A 21,264-nucleotide genomic window follows, 5' to 3' on the forward strand; every position below is an offset into this window, starting at 1 on the left:
TGTGATTGAGTTGTGGGAGAGCTGCAACGCTACAGAGTAGAGCCCAGCATCAGCACTGATGACTGTCCCCTGCAGTGGTGGTCTGCTCACTCAGGAGCCTATGAAAAGCTGTCTGCCCTAGCACGCAAGTATCTGACCTCCCCGGCAACCTCCGTGTAATTTTCGGGACAATCAGTGCAGGATTCAGGATTCAGGACAACTGCTTGGATTTGGGGACTGTGCCAAAATCCAAGCAGTTGTCCTGAATACTGAATCCTGCCCTAATTGTTACAAAAATTACACTAGAGCAGAGTCTGGAGTAGCATTTGCTTGATAAAACATTAAAAACTGATCATGGTGGTTGAGTTGTCATGCAGCTCCCACCGGCTGCACATTGGCTGCAGCAGTTTGTACATGAATTATGGGTGTTGTAGTTTGAAGAAGAGAACACAGCGCAAATTGCAGCCGCAAGGACAGGGAAAGCGCAGTCAGCCACGAGAAGGAGTGCAGTCCAGCCTCTTGTTCTAACTGATTAAAACTGTTCTATAAACTGTTACAGCTGTAACGTTGATCACTTCCATGAAATAAAACGAGAAATTGGAAATGAGGAAAATAATTTAGAAAATTGTTAAAATAAAATTAGGAAACTGATCACAGATGTATTGTTTCTGTGTTTTTTACATCTATTGTTGCGTTAATCTGCAGCTATGCTTTTAATGAAGCTGACATGTCATGACAGTCAAGCACCCCCTTGGTGGTCGAGACTGAAGGTTGCAGCACTCTTTATTGGGACTAATCTCAAAAACAATAGAATGTAATGGCTAGGTGTACTGCATCTGTGTTCAAGTGTGTTATTGTTGAAAACAATAATTATGACTTTATAAAACCACTTTTTGTAATATATATCAATCTTTTGATCATCTGCCACAATAATGTAATGAATTTAAATGAAAATACCTCAAGTTGACGGCTTTTCTCTGCAATTTTGAGATGAGATTAAAAAAAGAGATTAATTCGATCAATTAATTACAGATCATAATTAACTGATCTCTCCATTTTTTTAATCTCTTGATAGCATGAGTAAATGCTGCCCCATCCAGACCAGTAGAATTGCATCCCTGGTACCTACAGCACCTACAATACCAGAGAAAAATGAGTACTATCATGTTTCCAAAAATTTGGGATCCACTTGGTACCCAAGTACTGGTTCTCATGATACTCCTACTGTTAATGACAAACCCACAAACACTGCAGTGGTCACAGAGGGAGTCATAGTGGCAGAAGTAGTAACAGCAAACAGACTGGGTTTGACTGTTTCAGCACCATGGAGAGGGAAAGAGACTGAATGTTTTAGTACTGTGGACAGAGACAAGATTTACATTTAAATGTTTCAGTTGCATTCTTGGCAAGGAACAGAAAAAAAGGTATGGAGGAAAAGCAAATCATTGTGCTTTTAGACAGCTTGAAAAACTGTCTTTTTTCAAGAGCTAAAAGTGCTTAAGAGTTTCTTCAATGCAAATAAGTTCCAAGTTTAGTGAATTATTTTAAGATTCGAGCTTATTCTTTAAAAAAGTAATGCTTCCTTAATTTTTGTGAATGGATATAGCTGCACGTTCATGTGTAATAGATGTTTTAGTATGTATAGATGATGCCAAAACTGTGAGGAGACTGGTCCAGTTAATGCAGAGCATAAAAATAAATATGCCTGATAATAGCTGTGTGAGTTGCTCAGCAATTGCACAGTCAGTTATCAGCGGTTGTGGACTGATACGGTCAGAATATAACCAAATAAATAAAAAAATGACTCCACAATTCTACTGCAAAATGAAGCAAAGCATTAAAAATATTCACCATGATAAAGGCAAACAAAGTGTACAGTTAATACATCAACAAGTACAAAAAAGAGAGAGAGTAGAATCTCACTCTGACCAAGTGCTGAGATAGTATCTTAAATAAACCAGTTTCAGGTTACAGTTAATTGTGCCCTGACATCTTCAAAGTGAATTTCTACAAAGTGCTGCCAGGGGAAATGAAACACCTGCCGGGTGGATAAGCAACGACAGCTTCATGTCAAAAGAACAGAGTATGAATACAGTGTCAAGATTAGTTTGATGGTTTGGGCAGATGCTGTAACGAGTGATGCATATTAGAATTCATCTGGCATTCTTACAGCCCTTTTGTTGTTATCATGAAGGATGAATCATGTTGCAGCAATTCTGAGCTCATTTGTGTGAATAGGGAGAGATGTTACCAGTAAAATAAAATCAAAAAGACAACCGAAAATCCTTTTTGAGCCGTATAAAGTAAATAAACACATAGGGGGGAGTATGTTTCTGTCTTCAGTCATTAAGCACTGTACTTCATAAGGTGAGGCTCTTTTTAAAAAGCAATTCACAGTGTTGCACATCTATGTGTTGTTTTTATGTCAGTGCACACCCTCCGCGATAACTCCAGTTTGTATTCAGTGGGTGTTGAACTCCACCAGGGCCATCCCTTGTCACCAAGTATGGCTGTGATTCTCAAAGACAGAATAGCAAGCTGCCACCACAGAGGGGACAGCATCCAGATTGATGACCTCAGCAGCATAAAAAAAAATAAATAAAAATCTCTTGGCGATCAAACTGCGTGAACAGCACTGTGACATCTTTTTCCTTTGATTTTCTGTCATTGAAATTTAAGTTTCTTACAGCCTATTGTTCATCTACTCTGCCATGTTGCTGGTGCTACTAGAACTAACCACTTCCTCAAATTATTCACACACCTCCTGGATAACAGTAAACACTATTTGCTTGAGGAATCACCACTGGACGATTTCTATTCTTCCTGAGTAATTACATTTTTGCGTGCATTACATCATTCAGAAACAGAGCAGCTATTTAACTTTAAGGAAAGTATGTCACAATAGCTTACAAAAACAACACTAACAGTTAATCATATTATATCACAACGTGATTACCTGTAAAAGGTGGTTTGAGGCAGATCATACATCCAGGGTTGCAGCTCCAGATTCGGGTATTCAGTGAATGGCGGGACGATGAGTGAGAAGATCAGAGACAGGCACACAAAAACAGCAGGCAGGACCACCTAGGAGGACAGTGACAAGGTCAAATCCGCTTCAGACATTTATCCTGCTGCTTCCGGAAACTCTTTTGAAGTAAAATCTTTCACGAATAAATAAAAACACAAGGGATTTCAACAAAATCAGGTGTATTTTTCAGGGAAGCAATTCCTAAACAAATGAATTCTTGTGCTGTGCTCCTAAACCACACTGACAAAACAGAATCACATATAAAAAACAAAGGTAATGCAATGCACCAAATTTAGTACAATTTAGCACTTTCACTTTCAGCTTAAAAGCACAGTTAACCCCAAAATCAAAAGTACACTTTTTCCCTCTTGCCTGTAGTGCTGATTATCAGTCCAGATTGTTTTGGTGTGAGTTGCTGAGTGTTGGAGATATCAGCCATAGAGATGTCTGCCTTCTCCCCAATATAATGGAACTAGATAGCACTCAGCTTGAAAAAATACATTTGAAAAATTCAACAGCTATGTCTCTTTCCAGAAATCATGACCTAGTTACTCAAGATAATACAATAATAATTCAGATAATACACTTGATAAACATAAGCTTAAACATAAACATAGCTTGCTAACTTTACAGCTCTGCCCAGGAGGAAGCCAATCGTGTCTTAATCTCCATCCATGTCACAAGCACTAGCCTCTCGTCCATGAGTGTTTGCACACTCTCTTTTGCGTGGTGATATGATTGGCGGGTGTAGTCTGGTCAAAAGTATAGTTCCAACATGAAACTTCTCACAGCATGGTCTGCGGATAGTCTTGAGTAACCAGGTCATGATTCTGGTAAAATACATTATTGTTGAGTTACCTAAAGCCCCCTTTCCACCAAGCAGTACAGTACGGTTCAGTTCAGTTCAGTGAGCTTTTTTTCGTTTCCACTGTGAAAAGTTGTGGATGGTACCAATGGAACCGTTCTGTACTGTCCCCACATTTGGTTACCCCTCTGTTGGGGTACCTAGCACACAGATCTGGTACTAAAAGGTGGAGCTGTGAACACTGCAGTCTGTTGACTGGTCAATAGCGGATGGTCACTCTGCTCAGGGCTGAGCTGTGGCTGGTTTTGAGGCTCATGTAACCACTGTTCATACCGTGGAGAGTTTTACATGTTGGTAAAACATAACTATAAAATGAAAGGATGTTTTGCTGCTTCTCGCAGCAGCTGAAGTCAGAGGGAAAAAAAAAAAAGGAAAAAAAAAAGAAAAAGAAAACTTAATTCACTGGGCAGACTGCCGGCAACTTTTAAGGTGGAATGTTCTTGTAATGTTACCCAATGCATGAGATCATAAAACATAAAATGAATCAATTAACACACCTTAAATATTCCATATAACACTTTGACCATTGCTTTAGCTTTTATATGACATACACTTTTAGTAATGAGTGGATCTTCAAATGTTTATATGTATTAATTTTGACCAGGTTATGTGAACTGCATGTAACTGCATATATTCTAATCTTCACATTGTTCCGGAGTGGGCTCCGGCAGCACTTAACCCATGAGCTTGCCTGAGAAGGACTAAATGCACAAACGCACTATTTTTAAATATCTCACCAAGAGAGACTCTCACTGCAGCCTGTTCAATTTTGATCTGAACTTGTTGGCGTGCAGCCTCGTTCTGTGGACGATAAATGAGGTGCAGACTTCCATCTGTGTCACCGGTGAGGAGCCAGGAAATACAGTGAGTGCTGGACGGAGCAGGGAGTGACAACAACCCTGCCCACATTTAAGGGTACTGTTTGCAGTGGAAACTCTAGGGTCTAGGTACCATGTCTGAAGGGTTACTTTAGTTTCCAAAGGTACTATACTGAAAGTGTTTGGGCTTAAATGTATTTTTTTGGCATTTTGAGTGCCACAAGTGAAGTACCATCTACTCCCTGTCTATTTGAGAGAAAACAGAGATCACTACAGCCGATATCTTGAACACTAACACCAAAACAATCTAGGTTGAGAAACAGCACTACAGGTAAAAAAGAAAAAATATGTGCTTTTGATTTTGGTGTCCCTTTAAAGGCATGCTGTGCACTCCAAAGGCTACAATGAGTACTTGAGAAACTTGAGTTAATCCAAGAAAATAAATCCTTTAAATTCTCTGCCTCAAAGGTTCATTTGCAGCTATGGTACAGTGCACAAGTACAGCAGTATGTGCATCATCTTTACTGTGGAAACAGGCTGTGTTAATTCTACGGCCACAGTAATGTTACAACATACAATGGCACAATTATGAGTGGTAAAGGTAGCCTGCTTGAAACGGAACATGTCTACATGGCTGATACAGATGTTTTTAAGTGTAAGCATGATGGCACAAGATTCCATGCGAGATCAATTTCATCATTCCCTCCCCGAGCCCCCTCACTGTCATTACGTGCAACAAAATGACTGATGCAATCAACAACAACACAGGACCGCTGCGATAACACATGCACATTAATATGCTCCTCACCAACTTGTTTGGTCTCTTCTGCACGCTTTATGAGTTTGATTAAACACTTCCAACACTGCCACCATCATCTGGCCACTCAGATATAATTAGTTTCTCACTATTCTCTTGTCTTTTTTGTGTGTGTGTGTGTGTGTGTGTGTGTGTGTGTGTGTGGGTTTTTTTTTTTTTGTTTTTTTTTTAAAGCAGATGCTGCTATGCTTCCCCTATCCTCTCCAACAAACCGCCCTCTCCAATCCTCTTTTCTCCGTCATGTAATTCTCTTTTCATTTCATTGTTAGAGCTGACAAAAAGGTCAGTGGGAAAAATGCAAGCTATCTTTAATGTTTAATCATTTGTAGGTTGGGGCGCGCTCGGCAGCAGGGGGAGGTTTGCGTACACTTGATTAATTGCGGGGCATGCAATTTGCCAGGCCAATTCAAGATGCTACAATTGAAAATCCGGAATTTACTGCATGGAGCTACAACCATGGAAATGTGCTTGGAGGAAAGATAAAGAGCAGCAATGAGACTGAAAAGCTTAATGGCGGACCGCAAAAGAAAGAACTATTCTTTTTTTCTGTTGCTCCGTCTCTCTCTCTTTCTTTCTCAACAGTAATTGCAGGTGACAGCTGGTACTTCTTCCATTGAGAGAGATCTGCAAAAAAAACGGGGAGAAGTCATTATGCTCACAAAGGCAAGGCGCCCCCATGAACAATGCATGAGTTTAGCGCATTCTCAAGTTTAGTGGGGATTTAAAGAGGAGGACAGGATTATATGCAAACTGGGTATAAACACCAAAACACAATTAAGATGTGTTTTATTTCCTGCAAAGTCAAATGGCTCATTAGACTGAGTTTGTTTCCTCAACAAACATTCACGTCTATCCTATTTCATTTGTGAATTTATTGCCGCAGCTTGCGTTAAAGTGGATAATAGCAGCAGCCTGGATATTTTTACTGATGTGTTAATGTGGTCTTTTCCTTTCAAAGCGCTCAGACAAAACATAACAAATAGTTAGTGAATATATTGTGATTTCCGAAAGAAAAATTATATCCGCAATGGTAAACAAAAAGAATACAGAACTTCAATGCAGGCAGCCTCCTGTTCCATGCTGTAGCGATAATTAGATTAAAAAAACAACAAATAGTCTGAGTTACACAACGCAAATCATCTGCTTCCTAACAGCGAGGCTGCAGCTTGAAAGGGGCGTTGTAGTCTGTTCAGTCTGAGCTCCAAACACCAGAACCCTTCAGCTCATCCACCGTAACACAACCACTAACTGCTTCTCCCTGATTCTGACATTGCCAACGCTCGCCCGTCCCCAACTTTCATCCCCATAAATCACTGCTTTTGTGTTACATGCCATAATCTCTTTTATATTCCCCTAACCGCTTGTATTCGAGGAAATTACCTCACCACACAATCATATCTGCTGACAATGGGAGCTGTTGACATGATGGGAGGAAAAAAACCTTTAGCCAAATGAATAAAGAGGGAGAGGTAGGAGGTGCGCCCTTGCAGACAATATGCACCTTTGTACGTACACACACACACACACACACTTATCCTTCCATCCTGCTCTGCGTCCTCACTAAAGAGGGACGTCCAAGATTGACAGTGACTAATGGGGATTGGTACTGCAGCAAATTACAAGAAGAACCCATACACCTTGCAAAGGTGAAACACTGTTCCCTCTCTCTCTTTCTCTATCTCACATAGCAGCGAAAAAGAGTGAGCTGCATGAGCTTTCCCAGTTATAATCTCAGCATCATGGCAGCTGTCACAACTGATGGCATTACATGATATCCACAAACACACTATGAATCTCGATGGGCGACGTGTCAATATAATTTAAGTCAGAACACACTTTTTAGAACTTGGGGGGACAAAAACCATTTAAGTCCCTTGGAAATTGCTACTTTCCGAAATTGGTTTTGACTTGTTTAAATAGCGCCTGTTTATTAGCTTTGACTTTTGAAATTGTGTTTATGAGGAACAAAATAATATAGACGTACACTTAATAGGCTAATAGCAGTCTGTCATCTCTGTAATTGTTATGCGATCACATTTAATACGTAGCTAACGAAAGCACATGATTAGCGCGGGGGAAAATGAGGGGGAAAAAAATCACGGGTGTCACTTTGCCTTTCTGGTGACAATCACAGTGATCAGGTGTTACTGACGCTGCTGTAACTGAAGCCAGAGAAACATCTTCCATCAACTCACTCCGCACACAAATGTATTAAGAGTTTTCTGGCCACACTAAGCATGATTTTTTTTTTTTTTTTTGTCAAAATGCAAAGCTGAGACCTCATAAAATTGTCCCAATTTGGGCTGCAACGATTCTTGTCCCAGGTATTGACAGTTTCTGCTTGAAAGTGATTTATCAAAACTAAAATCTCCTCCACAGCAGCAATAAACACTTCATGTTCACGCCATCTTCAGCCCCTGTAGTCCCTCCAGTAATCCTTTGAGAGTAATGATGATTATTGTACGTGTAGGCTCCTGTTAATATGACATCATTCTTGGTGCCGCTGTTCACATTTTTCTAACTTTTTTCTTCATATATACCACCTTCTATGTCAGCTTCTTCTCCCACAACTTAAATTCCATGACTATTGACTAAATCAAGATGGATGACATGACTTTTCCCTTCAGATTTTAAATGAGCTTACTCTATCATATTTGTCATTAACTGATATTGAAAGCCAACATGTATTTCACACAATCCTACCTTGATCCTCCCATGCAACCCTCCTTGTATAACCCTTCAATCCATCAATATGACAGACTGAGGCCATTACCTGGGCAATGAGTCCCTTGCGGCTCCTTCGGGCGTGGTGGAAGCGCTTGATAAAGAGCGCCAGGAACTGCCTCCTGATCAGCTTCCATCCGGTGATGACGGTGGATCCCTTCCCGCTGACACTGGCATTCCTCTTTAAGTCTGGAGTGGACATTAACCCACCGTGTTATTTATCATCTATGCATATGTAAAAAAGCTGCTGAGCACACTTTCCAGCGGAGCTAATGGCCTGATCAAATATAACTTAAGTGTTAAACCTGCCAGCTGCATTAGCTCATCCCACAGTGAAGCAACTATTTTTTTAATATATCATGAATTTGGAAATGGTATTTAGGGCGTGATTCAGGAGCACTGATGGACTATGCAAAAAGGCCTGACTACCTCTCCTACACAGGAGCAAGAAACAGACTTTTTGGTGGCACTGCCTCTGTGTGGCTGTTTTGTGTATCTTTGTAGTCGTTAAATATCTCTTTGAGGTCATTTTGTGTCTTTTTGGTTGGTTTGTGTCTTTTTAGTCATTTGGTATATCTTTGAAGGTATTTTGTGTCTCTTTGATGGTATTTTGACTTTTTGGTTGTTTTGTGTGTCTTTGTGGTTGTTTTGAATTTCCCTGTCTTCCATTTGTGTCTCTTTCAACTCATTTTATGTTTTTTTGGTTATTTTGTGTCTCTTTGAACTCAATTTGTGTCTCTATAAAGTCATTTAAGATCTTTTAGTGTTTTTTGTCTCTCTAGCCCCTTTTACACTGCCAGATTTTCCGCGAATGTTGGGCCGTTTGCTGGCAAGCTGCGAGCATTTAGACACACAGAGCCAGATTGGCGCGTTGATCCGAGGTGCCCAATTTTCCGCCTCGTAGGGTAGAACCCTTTTAGTTTAAAAAGAACGAGGTGGCCTTCTGCAATGGGAGGGGCTGTTGAAGAATTGTGGGAGGAGCGCACGTGCGACCCACTGGCGGTTGATAAACAGGAAACAGCTGATAGCAGAATTAGCGAGCAGCTAGTAGCAAGAGGGAAATGCAAACCTGAAAGACACTGTAAAGATGAGCAACTGCGGAGACAAGGCATTGCACAACCTTCTTGCCCTCGCAAACAAAGAGGCCATTAACCGTCAGATGACGGAGAAGGTGAAAAAGGGGCCAATTTATGAGAGAATCGATGGACTGACTAGCCGCGGCTTGCCTCCCACGTCACTGTTTACGTCACACACTGAGCTACACGTTTTGTTACTTGCTCACACCTCCCACTGCCCCGAAAAAGGCGCATTCTGTATAAACAAAAGTAGGTAGGCGGCATTTTTTCGCACTCCCTGATTTTGCTTTTGTACTGCCAATGCTGAGAAAAGACTGATTGGGCTTTCCTGCAAATTTGCACAATTCCTATCTAAAAAAGGGCTTCTGATGTCTTTTTGAAGTCATTTTGTGTCTCTTTGAACTCTACTTGCATCCTTTTTTTTAAAAAGTCATTTTAGACCTTTGTCTGTTTTTTTGTGTCTCTCTCTGATGTCACTGATGTCATTTTGTGTCTTTATGGTCATTTTGTCTCTCTTGAAGGTATTTTATACCTCTTTGAAGTTGTGTATTTTTCGTCATTTGTGTCTCTTTGATGTAATTTTGTATCTTTTTGGTCAAGTTTATGTCTGAAATTATTTTGTGTCTCCTTGATGTCATTTTGTGTTTTAATGGTCGTTTTTGTGTCTGTAGTTGTTTTGTGCATCTTTGTGGTTGTTGTAGGTCTTCTCCTGGTTGACAGCTGTTAATCTGAGTGACATGTTGCAGGTAAAGGCCAGGAGGGCCCCTGGCACTGTGGGCCACTAGGCCTGTGCTTGGTAGCCACCCATGCTCAGGAGAGAAAAGGTGATAAACGAGGGCTTTGTTGATATCTTATCTTATATCTCACACTCTCCAAGAACAGCTCCACTAAAAACAGAAGAACTTTATAGTCACAGTAGCCATTAAGAGAATAAAACATATTTTGATTGAAAACCATTTTCATGATGAAAGACATTGTATGAAAGTGAATTTCTTTCATTAGGGCAAAATTGAAAAGCTGAATAGACAGGTTAGATAATGTTGTATGGATTGGACAGAAATTCTGTTCGTAAATTACTTATTCTGAAGAAAGAGCTCTTGTTTATGCCCTCTTTTCAAAATGGCCACTGAAGTGAAACAGTCAAATTGAAGCCAAACTAAATGAAGTTCATAATTGAAGACTGAAAGGCGTGTGAAAAAACAGACTTGCTGTTATCATAAAACCAAGATTGTCTGTAGAAAGGATGAAATATAGCACCTACCTTCCACTTTATTCGTGATTCCCTTTAATTCTGCAGGAGAAACAGAAAGAAACAATCCTTAGGTTGGAATAAACAGAATAAGTTCTAGCAATCTGTAAACTTCCTGTATCGTTAAGTTAATGACCAAATGTTTAATTGAGTTTCCTTCATTGACAAATAACTGTGTGATAGATTTGGGAAGACTTGCCACTCATTCCAGAGGCTTGCTCTGTTTTCATGTGGACGCTGGCGATGCTGTTCCGCTTGGATGTGCGGGAGCCTCCTTTGCAGTCTCTCACCAACAGCTCCTTTGTTGCTATGGGAATACAAATAAGATATGTTGTTTTGGCCTGACCCAATTTAGGGTTATAAATAACAATAAGAATAGCTACCTGCCCTGCAAGACGCCGTATTATTCCCTGTAAAAGCACAAACCCAGGTGTTTTAGGAACGTGAGGAAATCGGATTTTGAGATTAAACTGAAAAGTGAAGTTGTTTGGTGCGAGACACAGACAAAAACGCTGAAAATAAGGCAGTGGGAGATTTATCAACGGAGATCCATCAATGATATTTAAGAATTGGTTGGAAAACACAGTGTAATTCCACACTTGCATGTAATGTGAGCATACAAAGGGGTAAGAACAAGCACCTAAGAAAAATTGCTTTTCCCTCTGAAATAACTATCTAATAACAAACTCACTCCTGCAAACACTGTCATAAAGTTTGCCTTTTGCTTAGTTTCATGTGATGAATTTATCTGTTCTAATATAATTTCTTTGTGTTCAGCATTTATTGTTAAGAATAAGTCTTTTGCTTTTAGCATAATAAAAAAAGTTTTCTCAATTTCGTTGTTTGTGTTCTACTTGAATGATGTACCTGCAGCGTGGACACAAATGGCCACTTTGGAGCTTGGTCGGTTGTCTCAAATCAAAGTGCTGATTGTAATAGTTCTTTTACAGCTCACAAATGGTGCGAGTAGCTTGTGCCAGACGGATTCTTGCTTCAAAGAAACGCTAACTGTGTCGGTGAAATGAAGAAATGAGAGGTTAATTCTTTTTTGGTGCAATATGTGAAAAAATGTCAGCTATGTCAGCAATGGTGGCAAAATTATTGTTCCATCAAGAAGATGACTTCAGCTTGCGTACGTGTTAACTTCATGCATCTTAGGCTTTCACACCAAGCTGTGTTGACCCACCCTGGTTCTGTAACAGTGATATAAATTTTTTTTCTCATGACAGACATAAAGTAGTAGGACTAGTGTTTGTGTTTGGGAGTATGCTACATCACTGTGTCCTACAGACATCCCAGATAGTTTATCCCCCTAACGTGTTAATACACAATCATAATTTCATCTTACTTTGTATTTCTGCATCAACTCCGGTTTCCTCCGCCACTTTAAGAAATATCTGCAAAATGAATAAAATATGTGTCAATATAGTATTTGCTGAGAGTTACAGTATGTTTCCTGTCACCTTATAAGCACACACCCAAGCACAACATATGCAAACTTATGATACTTAAGTTGTAGTCTCGCCACCAGACAATCAGAGATCTCTGCCTTCTGATAGTCTGGGGACACTCCTTTCTAAAGTGTGCTTAACACACCGGAGAAAACGGCCGGCAACAAAGCAACGTCTCTTGCAATTTTTAAAAGGACACGTCCTCCCGGAAATGTGCGCGCCCCCTTTTCTCGTCCGAGCTTGAAAATGGATGCTGAGAGGTTTACCTCCGTTTTATCAAACGTGTGCTCAGTCCACAATGAAGGACTTACAACGACTTTGTTTAAAACTTTTAACGCAGTCGGACTATGTTTACGAGCACAAGAGTTCAGCGAGCCACCGAAGGACTGCCCTGCGGATTTACTATTGGTTCTGCAATGTAGGGAGTTTTTTTAAACTCTGAAATTGTATCCGCCCATCTAAACACAAAATCAGGGAGAAAGACATCAGTCTTTAGTTAAGCAAAGCATCTAGGGGTGTCAGTAGCTCAGTCCATAGGGACTTGGGTTGGGAACTGGAGGGTCGCCTGTTCGAGTCCCCGTCTGGACCAAAATATGGAGCGTGGACCGGGCACTGACGAGGTGCCCTTGAGCAAGGCACCGAACCCCCCAACCGCTCGGGGCGCCTCACCAAGGGCAGCCCCCTCACTCTGACATCTCTCCACTTTGAGCATGTATAGGTCCTGCATGTGTGTGTCTTTCGGACCTGTGTGTTAATGACAAGCAAGAGTGAAAACATTGAATTTCCCCTCAGGGAGATTAATAAAGTAACTAAACTTAAACTTGACTGACTTGTGAGTCTACATAAGTTGCTACTATAGCTTTTTTTTTGGTCACACTCAAATTCATTCGATAAGTGTACACAGATTTGTGTGTACACTGTCAAGTTTCTGCCTAGAATCAGATCAAGATTGTGCATCCACAGAGACACTAACCTTTACTTGAGCACCTGCCAATTGGCCTCTCTAAAAGAAGTGCCCTTGGTGACTCCATTTATTAATTCAAGCCATATGTCAGAATAAATAAATCTCCTTATTTGTGAAACATTTCAAAGTGACCTTTCTTTTCTCATTCTGCTGTGCATATTTAAGCCCTGTTTCCACATCTGCCCTCTAAAAATTCTCCGCACACTTCCGGCCGAGCCTACAAAATTTATAATTTGTACTGAATGTGATTTTATGTGCTGAATTACATCAGTCAAATACATAAAATATCATCATAAAACAGTCCAAACGTACTTAAAAAGGCTATTCAGAACAATAACCAGGGTTGTTATTATATGACCAACTTCCATGGAACATCCCATCTATCAGCCCTTGTTTTTTTTTAGTGCCGTACACTGAGTAATCACTGCGTATTTCAATCCAAGTGTAGTCGGACTTCAAAAGCAAACATGGACGAGTGAAATAACCTTGTCGTGTCTGAATTTTGGAAATTCAAAAGGAATTATTTACATCGCCTGCAGGCCAGGAGTGTCTGATTTGAGTGTGAGTTACACGAAGAGCTTTAACCAACAGTCACTCAGCTTTATGATCCAAGACAAGTCTGGATGCCAAAATACTGTGTGAGTCATTTGTTTCAGGAGAAATAAGACAGTGTACTGTATGTGTAAGATAATAATATGACTACATCTACTACAACACTGGGTCTATGCTTATGGAGAAAGCAGTAAAATGTCAGAATGCTAATGCTACTCAGTAAGTATGACCCAGTGTGGTCTTACACAGTCCGCGTAACTTCACAAATACTTACTGTATGTTACTTCAGATGATCTTAGCTCGTAGCCTTACATATTTAGTAAATTTGCCATTCTTTTCTGTTTTATATCATGAAACCAATCTTCAGCGTTGGGTTTTTACAAGTTAAGAAATACACCCTTGTTTTGTTGCATACATTTTTAATTGGCATCCTTCCTTTCAAAGTGAAAACCAATACTTATAGATAAATGTCATTTTTTAAGTTATTGGCTCATATGTTAAGTTGCTTGTTGTAATGCTTCCATCTTTGGATGGATTTACCATTGAAGTTAAAATGACAATCTGCAATAATATGGTGTATGGGGAGCTGGGAGGATACCCGCTCTGTATCATAGTTGAAAAGAGAATTATTGGCTACTGGGGGAGGCTGATAGAAGGTAAAGAAATAACACTCAGTTAAATAATGTACAGCTGTTTGCTCAGCCTACATAATATAGGTGTATTTGTGTCCCCATGAGTCTTGCAGATTAAGCAGATACTGGATGATGTCTTACTTCTGGCTCATACAAGTGTGATAATATGAGCTGGTTGAAACTAACTGTTGAACAGAAGCTGAAAGATCGGTTCATAGAGAAGTGGTTAACTGAGCTCAGAGGCATGGCATCATGGGGTATTTATGTCGAACTAAAACAAAGTATCTGTTGCATGAAAACCAAAAGAACAGTGAACACCAGAATTCCTAAAGTCACTGGACGATTTAAAAGGCTGTATAGAAACCAATGGATCTGCAACTTCTGCATTGACAATCATTTGAGAGTTGAGAATCGTATTTTGTTTAAATGTAATGTTAGTTCAATAAGTTACAGAGAAAGGTATTTATTAAGTATTATTCAAAGGGTTGTGTGGAAGATTAAGGGGGATTTAGTGGCATCTAGTGGTGAGGACTGCAGTATGCTACCACCTGAATCTTGTCCCGGTTAGAATTCCATCAGTGTCCATTGTTTAGGAAGAGAATTCTGCAGAATTATCTGCAGAGGTCTCTTTCTCACCAGAACAAACAGACCTGGTGATTAAAACCGGTAAAAATGCTGAAAAAAGCAGTTTCATATTCCAAATTAATGTTCCTCCAATGCTGTTCAGCCTATCTGTGATGAGCACTTCCTTTTTTCTAAACCAAACATGGAAGAGGTTTTTACCAGAAGCCTATCCGCAGAAGTCTCATCCTCTTTAAAACAAACAAACCTGGTGATATAAATTGGTAAAAATCCTGAATAAATCACGTTCACGTTCAAAATCAGCGTTTCTCCAGGGCGGTTCAGCTAGTGGCAGACAGGCCAATAGCCCAGCAACTGCTAATCTGTTCACATTTTTTCTCTGTTAACTCAAGATCCAGAAGTCCATGAGGGTTTTATTGGAAGCTGAATCATCCACAGAGGTCTCATCCTCTCTAAAACAAACGGACCCAGTGATTTAAACCAGTAAAAAACTCTGAATAAAGCAGGTGCTTGTTTTTCTGATACTGCTCATCCTGGAGGGGCTGCTCATTACAGTGGCTGACCCGCAAACACTATTGGACCTATCAAGAGCCAGTGTTTGGTTTATCCATTCTGGGCTACTGTAGAAATATAACAGTGTAACATGGTGGGCAAGAATCCACTTCCTATGTAGATATAAACATCTCATTCTAAGGTAATGAAAACCTTTTTATACTGTATTCCATTTCTGTCAATATATCCCCCTTAAATCTTAAACACTGGGCCTTTAAACTGCCCATCTATGTTTAAACTGATTTTGTTAGTGCAAATAGATAAGCCAAAAGTTATTTGTAAATTAGCTGCCTTTTTGTTTAAGTAACATTTGCTGTACTTTAGCCACGTCGTTTTGTCATTATTGTATGTTATGTGTGTGCTCCATACCATGTGATCATGGTTTTGAGTCACATTACATTAATGTAATGAAAACTGTCAACCAAATGTTGACTGCTTACGTACAGATTCTGAGAAGCAGAAAAGGTCAGTAAGTAGAAGAGGAGAGAGACGAAGAAAAAAGGTCTGGTATAAAGTGTAACTGCACCAATAACACGAGAAAAAGGAGAGAAACACAAGGGCAACATTGTCAGTATCTGTACTTTTATGTTTCTGTGTGTGTGGAAGCTGTCTCTCTATATGTGTGCATGCTTGTATCTCTTGCAAGGTTGTCTATCCCACGCTTAGTATACCTCCTCTAGCGTAGTGTCAGAGATGCCGTAGCTGGTCAGGCCAAGGTCAGCCATGGCCAGGTCAAGCTCTTGGAAGAGCAGGGCAAAGGTCCCATCTCTGGCTCCACCATAAGGCAGTATGTAGGTGATCTCCTGACCGATGCTCTCCAAGAAGACTGCCTCAGGGACGTGGCGCCGCACAATTTGACCCAGTGCTGTCAAATCTGTTGGAGCGATAGCCACAACATTACTCACAAAAACAAACACCAAAAGATGGCAAAAAATGCACTCACACAAACAACAGAGCATTGTGGAAAGTACATATTTCTTTCCCCCCCTTTCATGTGTCCATCATCCTCTTCAATTAAGATGTTTGGTAGAGTGATTTAACAGACAGATAATTCAAGATGAACCACTGCTATCTGCTGCAAAATTACTTTTTAAGTGTCTATACCCAGTGTTGATATAGAATAATGTCGCAGAAATTGCCACCAAAAATTGAAAAACTACTGTGTGATGTATGGAGATTACAACATACCTGAAGTGACCTTTAAACATACTGAAACAGATCAGTGGACATAATTCTCCTGCCTCATCCATTCTGAAGCTGGGTCTTAGTGAGAATCAATCAGGACAGTGTTGCAGAACGCATCGCATCCATTATTGATCCAGAACCTCTCATACATAATTACTGCAGCTTAACAACCAACGGCTTGGTGCTTTATGAAGAAGTAAATGGATCTGCCTCACACATCAGACTGAATTATTTGTGAAAATGTGTGTGTGTTTCTGTCGGTTTGCCGGTGTGTGTGTGCGGTAATAAAGAGAAATGTGCTGTCACTTGTGGAAATGTGATTACTTTTATGGCATTTTCTATCTTATATTTAACTGTCATGTGTATAATCATTTTGAAGGTATAGGCATTGATTGATTTCCCATGCATAATAAACTGGAGCCTACCTAAGAATTTTCTTCTGATCATGTCTTGCATGAGTACTTTTGTTTACTTGATCAAGGCTGAGAATGATCAAAACAAATCAAATCACCAGCATCTCACACGTTTTTTTTAGTCGGGTGATATCTGTCCCATTCCTGCTGTGTCTCTGGCATTTCTTTACACATATATAATTCAATCAGGAAAAACTGGAATAAGGTCAGGGGAAATAACATTTGATCATCTGCCAAACACACTCTACTGTAAGCTCAGTGAGTAACTGGTTGATAACTATGAAGAGCAAAGAGCAACATCCTCAACATGCCATTAACCCCCCCATCACCACTGTACAGCATTGCTAAAAAAGAAATATGTTATTATTTGAGTATGGAAAAGACAGCTTAAGTACAAAAAGTCAAACCCTAGTACAAAATCCTATTCCTATATGATGATTTTGGGAGATTTAGGGGAATTATAAACAACTTGTGAACACAACATATCTTCTTATTTAAGTTGATATGGCTAACTTGTTAACAAACAGCTGCTTTTTTATTCATCCAGCAATTATGGAGGAGCATGACCATTTATTTGGAATCATGTTTCTGTCTGAAAATCCAATATTCCCTGTCCTTTTAGATCTTCAACTTTTGAGTGTATTATCTGGCTCTTAAAGGAATATTTCCCCCACAAAATGACTATGTTTAGAATTAAGTACTCACTGTGTGCAACCTTGAATTTCTGAAGAAAACGTTTTTCCTCGCATATCTTCATGGTGAACGGAGAATCCAAAAAAGACAAGCATTCTTCATTACATGAATTATTCAGGGTCCGCATTTAACAACAGCAAAACACTTTTAAAACATCTGTTGACCAACTCTAACACAACTTGTGCAGTATAATCCAAGTCTCATTTATCCAATGCTCAGTACTGCCTAAAGACATGCATTTTTGCTAAAACATTACAATTTCAAAAACTTCCAAGTAGTCCGCCTGTGCACGCATCTGCATTTGAAAGCAGAGTTTAAATGCACATGCTCCTTGTACATGTAAAATTATTTGCACTGAGTGTTTTGGATACTAATATTTTAGTCAAGATGCATGTGTTTGGAAAGCACTTAGAATACAACTGAATAAATAAGACTTGGTTTATATTGCACAAGTTGTATGAGAGTTTGTAAACAAAAGTTTTGCTGCTGTTGTGGAGACCCTGATTCCTTCAATTCATGAAGAATGCTCACCTTTTTTTGAATGCTTTGCTCAGTGTGAAGGCACATGGGAAAAACACCATTTCACGATTTTAAGGTTGCGGTTAAAAAGTTAATATACAACTGGTCACTCAACAAGTGGTTGAAGCATTCCTTTAAGCTATTAAATGCTCCACTGTGTTCACCAGCTACTCTCTTATGGGGTCTGTCTGCTGTTTGGTGCTGAGTAGGTTGTGTACGCTGGGTTTTTCTCTTAAAACAGCTGCTTGCTGTGGCCGGAAACTACGCTATGAGAGCACCAAGAGTGAACCAAAACAGGATAGTTGCAGCCGGATAAGACAATGAGCTCAATCTTGCTTTAAAGTTCCATAAATCTTTGTTTCACAATGTCATTTAATACATTCATATTAAAATATTAATTATAGCTGCTTTACATTGGTGATCTTAACCTTTAGGATGTCGAATAGGATGATGAGGACAGAATTTTTGTGCACTACACAAAATATTTAAGCATCAGTTGGTTAAGCATATCCAGGGACACCTGATTTGCAGATTTATGCTTGACATTTATGTTTCATGTACATCAATTAAGCTAATATAACATTTAGATCACAAGTGGCGACGTGCTTACTAAATGAGTTGTGTTTTTGAGGTTGTCATTGTTAGGTTTGCGTTTTTCTTTACTGCACAAAAATGCTTAAGTTTAGTATGTTAGGTAATGCTGCTAGAGAGGAGCTTTTGATCACTATTATCATTCATTTGCAGGGAATTTGTCATAATTTCTGAAATACCATGTTCAAAATACACTTCACCATAGTTTAATGTTCAAATGTCTATCATTGTCCATATTGTCTCCTAGTTAGTTTCCAGCACTCACAAAGCTCTCCTGACTCATTTGCTATCACTAAAAATCCTTCTTTCCCATTTGTACCTACCATTTTACTGGGACATTAAAGTGCACTCTACCAATAGTTAGAACATTTCAACAGCATCTAAAGACACCAGCTACTTTACTACTCCTGTGGTGTCCATTGGATTTGTATTGTAGAAGGTGGAGAAAAAAAAATCTATGAGCAAATGGATGTTCAGCACACATGCTATTTTAAGAAGTTTTATGGTTATTGTTTGCCTGTTTTGGATGTGTTCCCAGACTCTTGTGTTGTTTTAAAGAAGGCTGACATGGAGCTGAGCTATAGCACCTAAGTCAGTGTGAGTTTTATGGTATCTTACACATTTTACTTAAGGTTTTATATGTAACAGTTAGACAGAATTTTCACTTTTGGATTAAATTTTACAGAAATATTTGCACACTTTGGTGTTTAACTGCATGTTGTACCAGCTGAGACTGCCCTCCTGAAAGTCAAAGATGTGAATAATCAATCGGAGACTCCTCAGTGGACTTGGGGTCTCTTAAAGTCAACTAGTCTTTTTTTGTTTGTTTTTTGGCAGCCAGTTTGCTGTGCACTTCTAGGACATTGCAGTCCCAAGGTCTAGCTGCAGAGTGTGCCTTCCTCATTTTCACGCTGCTCTTCTGTACAGGCAGAGTGAGTCTGAGTAAGACAGAAGCAGATGTGCAGAGGAAGAGAGGATCAAAATAGCCTTAACTTCTACCTTCTGTTTTAGCTAACTTGACTTGGTTACTATATTATGTGTATGTCACTGTCACCCTGAACGTGCAGCCAAACTGTTCAAACTCTCAAACTCTTTACGTAAAAAGAGGAATGAATAGTCTAAGATTCGTTTTGAACAGCAAAATCCGATTTGGACTGGCATAATTCTGACTTGGGTACAGCCCTAATACCAACACAACCTTTTGATACAGCATGGCTTTACAGGTTAGCTTAGGTGCTAATCCTAAAATATGCCTGGCAGTAACAGAGATAAAGTTTCTACCTGAGGGATCAGAGTTGCTCCAGCTTTGGCTGCCGATGCCATCATCCGGGCTGCTGCTCCTCGAAGGACAGTCTTTCTCCTGTTAATAAGAATTGGATTAGAAAGGCCTTATCAAGCCTTACCACTTAGAATGATGAACAGTGCCTCCTCGACAACTCCTCTCTCACATTAATGGAATAATGGATGCCATCCACGAGTTTCTATTTAATTGCTCTAAACAAAACTGTATGCGTCGTGGTCGACCTGTAATGTACCCGGCAGGCACAATCTTCTCAGACTAAGACAATACACACAAATTACAATTGCATTTTAATTTCAACAAAGGTACGATAAATGTCTCTGCAAGAACTTTATGACATTTATTAAATGGAGTTTAATCACACTGGATGAGGTTCAGGCCAATCAAAATGTGTCCAGCTCTGTTTCCCAGTTATATTGCCTGTGTAATTGCAAAATCTTCCACTGAATTACAAAGTCGTCATCGAGGAAAGAAGGTACTGTTCAACCTTGCCCACAAAAGGTGTTTGCATGTTTATTTATTTGTTTCAAACAAATGACTCCGCTCACCTCAAAGAGCCTGCAGACTAATGGTAATTGCTCTAGCCCTGCTGGCATCAGTGCATCTTGTTCATTTGCTCCTATTGATTAAAACTGTAAGTGTGCTAGGCGCCATTGGCGAGCAAAAGCGAGAATCACCCCTCTCCCCGGTGACAATTAGTATCATCCAGCACGTAGGCGTTTGCCAATTCTCATGCTGGGAGAGACTAAACACAGATCATTATAGGGGGAGGGCGGCAAGAGAGAAAGAGAGCACTCAGAAGAGTCAGAGGGAGCCATGTTCAATAATAGACTAGAGAGAGGTTACTGTTGTGTCAAAGGGGACTGCAGCTGAAGTTCTTTGCTTGATGCATGAAGTCAAAAGGAATGATCCCCTTCCAATTACACCAGTTTTATGGAAAGTATTTCAGTAGGGACAAAACAGAAGGGTAATTGCTTGGTCAGGCAGGGGCCCTAATCACCAAATTTGTGTTTATCTGAAGATAATGAGATCACACAGCCAATGTTGTGTCTGACAGCAGCCATGTGCACTGGTGAAATATCCTTGAGGATACCAAACAATGGTTTTTGATAACGTAATTAGAGGAATATTTAAGTGACAGAAAATGAAAAATACATATTTTTCTTCTTACCTGAAGTGCTATTCATCAGTCTAGATCAGTTGTTCCCAACTGGCGTGTCCAGGTCCCTTGGCTGGACCAGTTAGGAACCACTGGTCTAGATTGTTTTTGGTGT

General features: G+C 39.8%; 1 protein-coding gene across 4 annotated transcripts in view; it reads right to left on the reverse strand.

Annotated features, from left to right (window-relative positions):
* Positions 1-21,264, reverse strand: part of LOC125883941 (phospholipid-transporting ATPase ABCA1-like) — a 255,956-nt gene that overhangs the window by 101,670 nt on the left and 133,022 nt on the right. For 3 of the 4 annotated variants that reach the window (XM_049568607.1, XM_049568605.1, XM_049568606.1), the window contains 8 exons: positions 19,972-20,050; positions 15,961-16,163; positions 11,905-11,953; positions 10,940-10,966; positions 10,756-10,863; positions 10,569-10,598; positions 8,281-8,420; positions 2,936-3,063 (listed from right to left, as the gene is read on the reverse strand). In XM_049568607.1, the coding sequence (XP_049424564.1) occupies positions 2,936-3,063; positions 8,281-8,420; positions 10,569-10,598; positions 10,756-10,863; positions 10,940-10,966; positions 11,905-11,953; positions 15,961-16,163; positions 19,972-20,050 (764 nt within the window). The remainder of the gene's footprint in view (positions 1-2,935; positions 3,064-8,280; positions 8,421-10,568; positions 10,599-10,755; positions 10,864-10,939; positions 10,967-11,904; positions 11,954-15,960; positions 16,164-19,971; positions 20,051-21,264) is intronic. The other variant, XM_049568608.1, reaches the window with a different exon arrangement.

The sequence above is a fragment of the Epinephelus fuscoguttatus genome, linkage group LG23 (assembly GCF_011397635.1).
Source record: "Epinephelus fuscoguttatus linkage group LG23, E.fuscoguttatus.final_Chr_v1".
NCBI classification, from domain to species: domain Eukaryota; kingdom Metazoa; phylum Chordata; class Actinopteri; order Perciformes; family Serranidae; genus Epinephelus; species Epinephelus fuscoguttatus.